Raw genomic sequence first — 3686 nt, forward strand, 5'->3', positions numbered from 1 at the left:
TACTAACATGAATACACATAACAGTTGCATATAATACACAGAACGATTGCCTAGAATACACAGAATGATTGCCTGGAATACACAGAATGTTAACATAAATAGAGAGACCGGCCGAAACGGGAAACTTGATTTCCAAAAAAAACGGACGATTAGTTTACAATGCTCAAAACGACGTCGTTTAGGTATGTGGTGCACATTGCTATGTGCACCGTGGTGCACAGTATAATTTGCCCAATAATGATTGTATTTTTTAATACCAGGCTTAAAAACTCACTCAATTTTTTTTAAAATCATGTTAATGAACATATTTTTCTAAATTAAAACCAAAGAAAAACTAAAAAAACGGAGAATTAAAAAACTAAAAAAAGTTGTAATTGAGAAAGAGAGATCTCAAAATGAGTTAATTAAAGTGTATAAGAAAATATTGAAAGCTAACTCCATTTCTACTTTCTAGTAATACAATGGAGTCCTACTCAGGAACTCTCTTCTCAAATTGTAATAACCAGATTAAGTAGGTACTAAAGACCACTACTACTAATATAGGGGAGGACAGTAAAAGAAAAGAGGCATAGCCCATAGGAGTCATAATCAAACTATCCAAGCCTTTGTCATATTGCTAGTTTTCTGAATGCTGCAGCAAACAACTATTCTAACTTCAGAAATATAAAGAAGAGAGAGAGAGAGAGAGAGACCCTACTTTCATATTCTAGTCATATTAAATCTCAAGTCATTTGTCCTATACATATGCATTATGTATTGCTGTAGTTTATGGCGGCCCTATTTGACGAAACATAGGATCCTGAAGGGATCTTTCCTTACAGATTTCTTCTGATACTTTGGGCTCACTATTCAAACTTTCTGCATAAACAACCATGAATTTTCAAGCATCAGAAAGAACCCCAACCAACTACTATGAAGCTTTTGGCAAATGTGAAAAAAACAAAGGAATCAAAATAAGATAAAATCGCATGGTTGATTGAAAAGCGTTAGGTAGACAAATCTTACCAAAATTTTGTCCCCCCAATAACCATGGTCAACTATTTTGCCTATACTTTCTATTACTTGCTTCTTGGTCAGATGTTAACCTTGCGAAGAAAATCAAAAGCTTTAGATCTGGAGCACTTGTTAGCTTGATAGTGTAAAAGAGGACTGTGGTGAATTTACCTGGGCATCTTCATGTAACATGATTGAACAGAGGGTGCATGCCGGTAGAAGTGCCAACAAGTGTAGGGGTGTTGTAAGAAAATGGAGTTGGTGAGAAACTGTCATCAGTTCCGGTCGGTAGGTTTTCAGCAGCGACAATTTTACCTGGAAGGATGTGCTCTAGGCCTCTATAGGAATGATTGTGAGATCAAAGCATTAGAAATATATTGTACATATGAATAAATGAAACAAAAGCAACTGCAAAAAGCTTTATTCTTTTCTTCTTTTTTTTTTTCTTTTTTTTTTTTATAAACTATGCTGCTTATCACCTTTTATGAAGTTCAGGGCTGTTGCATCGCTGCTTCTTGCAGCTATCTTCACTTCCACTGTTGTTCTCTTGACCTGCTGCACTTGCCTCATGGCTACTGTTGTTTTCTGTTTCAATGAAAAAAAAAAAAGAACAAAATCTTACAATGTGAAAACTAAAATGTGCAACAAATAGACATTTAGTTTAACAAATGGAGACAAGAACAAACCTTCCGTGACTTGATAGTTTGGTGACTGAGAGTTGCTCTGGCAAGAGACTGGAATGACAGGTGATGAGCTACACTGGAAGTGATTATACTTTTCTTTATTCTTCACGTCCATAAGTTGCAAATCCATTAACCTCCTGCTATGAAGATCAATGGCTTTCTGCAACTCAGCTTCCTTCTCTAACTTTCTTCTAAGCAAAGCCTCCTGTGAATTGTTGAACATTCTCGGTCCTATAAACAACAAAAGGAGACTCAGGAACCTGGAAAGGAAATACAATACAATACAGGTTGATAGCTCTTACCAAACGGAAGATCATAGGGCTCCCTAGAATCAAGACCAGATGGGCTTAAACATGCCGAGAGCTTTCCTATATCCATATGATGCTGTTGTTGCTTCCTATATTTTCAATTGACAACACAACATCAATCATAGAGGAATGGATCAAGCATTGCATATACAATTAGTGATGTCAAGTACCTATTCTTCTCTAAGATTTTCCCCTTCTCCTTGTAGGGTTTAACAAGCACACGACAATCACACACAAAATGAGGATTTCCTTTTGCCAAGATGAGCTTCACAGTCTCCGGGTAGACAAACGTAACAAAACCAAACATCCGCTTCTGCTGATATGGAATCCTAACATCATGCACCGGCCCATATATACTACTTCAAACAAAAATTAAGAGCAACCCACAAAGATAAGTCCGCAACTCCAACACACAGAATATTCAGAAAGATCAGATGGAAGCAAGAACCAATTATTACCTAAAGTAATTAGAAACATCCTCTTCACTAAATGTGCTATCAGCTGGAAAAGTCAAGTAAATTTGGTGCAAACAAGCATCCGAGTAAAAATCACATGGCACCTCTGGTGGGGGGCAATGCCCAAATCTCTGCAACTCCTCACCTATCATAAATGGAGCTGCTGCCAATCTGCAATGCAGCAAACACCAGTGAGGCCATTGTAAAAGCTCCAACTACCAAAAGGTGTCCCAATCCAACAATTAAGATGTCTATACCATACCACTCTCTCAAAGAGGTATAATATGGTAAAAGTCGTGGCCTTGTAAACTAACAATCATTACAGCTTACATACATTGTAGACTACAGATTGAAAGGCAACAAGTCAAATTTGTAAAGTTACTAGTTGCAGTAAAAGGCAATAATTAATATATAATTACTACAAATGCTAAAGAATACCAGAACAAAAAAGGCATATGAGATTATGAGAACAGAAATAGTCGTCAAGGCAACGCAATGCAGGGTATAGAAATATAGAATAGAATCCCTAGAATTTTCAAAAAAAAATGCAATTAAAGGTAGCAACTTCACTCCTTTTATTTAAGTTACCAAACCTAGTAAAAGAAAATACCTGGGGGGATTCTCATTCAAATTACTCATAATGGCGTTGGTGTTGTTGTAAGTGAGGGGATAGTGAAGCCTCTGGTGCTGAAGGCGATGGGCTTTCATACGCAGAAAGTGGTCGAAAGAAGAGTCCTGTTTGGTAGGCGCATGCAGAAGCTTGCGAGGAGGATTATACATGCTATCGTCGGAATCACTGGCGAATTCAAGCTCGTTTTGGTTGTGGTGCGTTTCCTCCGACTCGTCGAGAAACCGGAAGTGATCGACGGGGAGAGAAACGTTGGCATTAGACCAAGGAGACAGAGGAGGGGACGAATGAAATTGAAAGGGGGGAATCGTGATTCTCAGGGACGCCTGGGAAAACGGAGGAGAAGAAGAAGAACAAAGTCCCAAGCCAGCCTTGACTTGGGAGATGAGCGAGAGGAGAACAGCGTCCGGGCCGTGTGCTAATCTGATAACATCCTTGTCCCCGTGCTCCCGAATCAGAATATAACCCAAGATTTTAGAGGCATTATGCGGATCAAAGCTCTGAATCCTGGAAAGAACTTTGTTTGTTGCTTCCATGGTATCCATGGCGGAATGAAGGAGGGAATTGGAAACGAAGAAACACAGTGAGTGAGTGAGAGAAGAGAGTAGAACAAGTAAAG

At 38.6% G+C, this 3686-nt stretch overlaps 1 protein-coding gene across 1 annotated transcript; it reads right to left on the reverse strand.

Moving 5' to 3' along the window:
* Positions 1 to 553: 553 nt before the first annotated feature.
* Positions 554 to 3686, reverse strand: LOC116032831 (zinc finger CCCH domain-containing protein 23-like). Its single transcript, XM_031275555.1, has 9 exons — positions 3050 to 3686; positions 2443 to 2610; positions 2155 to 2343; positions 1979 to 2073; positions 1680 to 1907; positions 1473 to 1578; positions 1165 to 1331; positions 1006 to 1085; positions 554 to 858 (listed from the first exon to the last, which is right to left on the reverse strand). Exons 1-7 carry the CDS (start codon positions 3610 to 3612, stop codon positions 1175 to 1177), a joined length of 1506 nt encoding a protein of 501 aa, XP_031131415.1. The 5' UTR covers positions 3613 to 3686; the 3' UTR covers positions 554 to 858; positions 1006 to 1085; positions 1165 to 1174.

The sequence above is a fragment of the Ipomoea triloba genome, chromosome 10, assembly GCF_003576645.1.
Source record: "Ipomoea triloba cultivar NCNSP0323 chromosome 10, ASM357664v1".
Classification (NCBI taxonomy): Eukaryota; Viridiplantae; Streptophyta; class Magnoliopsida; order Solanales; family Convolvulaceae; genus Ipomoea; species Ipomoea triloba.

Excerpts from the sequence above, each read along its gene's own strand:
- LOC116032831 (XM_031275555.1), bottom strand. The coding sequence starts at position 3,612 with ATGGATACCATGGAAGCAACAAACAAAGTTCTTTCCAGGATTCAGAGC. Across the intron at positions 2,611-3,049 it reads TTGAATGAGAATCCCCCCAG|ATTGGCAGCAGCTCCATTTA; the intron begins GTATTTTCTTTT and ends GCTGCATTGCAG. Across the intron at positions 1,908-1,978 it reads GCCCTATGATCTTCCGTTTG|GACCGAGAATGTTCAACAAT; the intron begins GTAAGAGCTATC and ends TGTTGTTTATAG.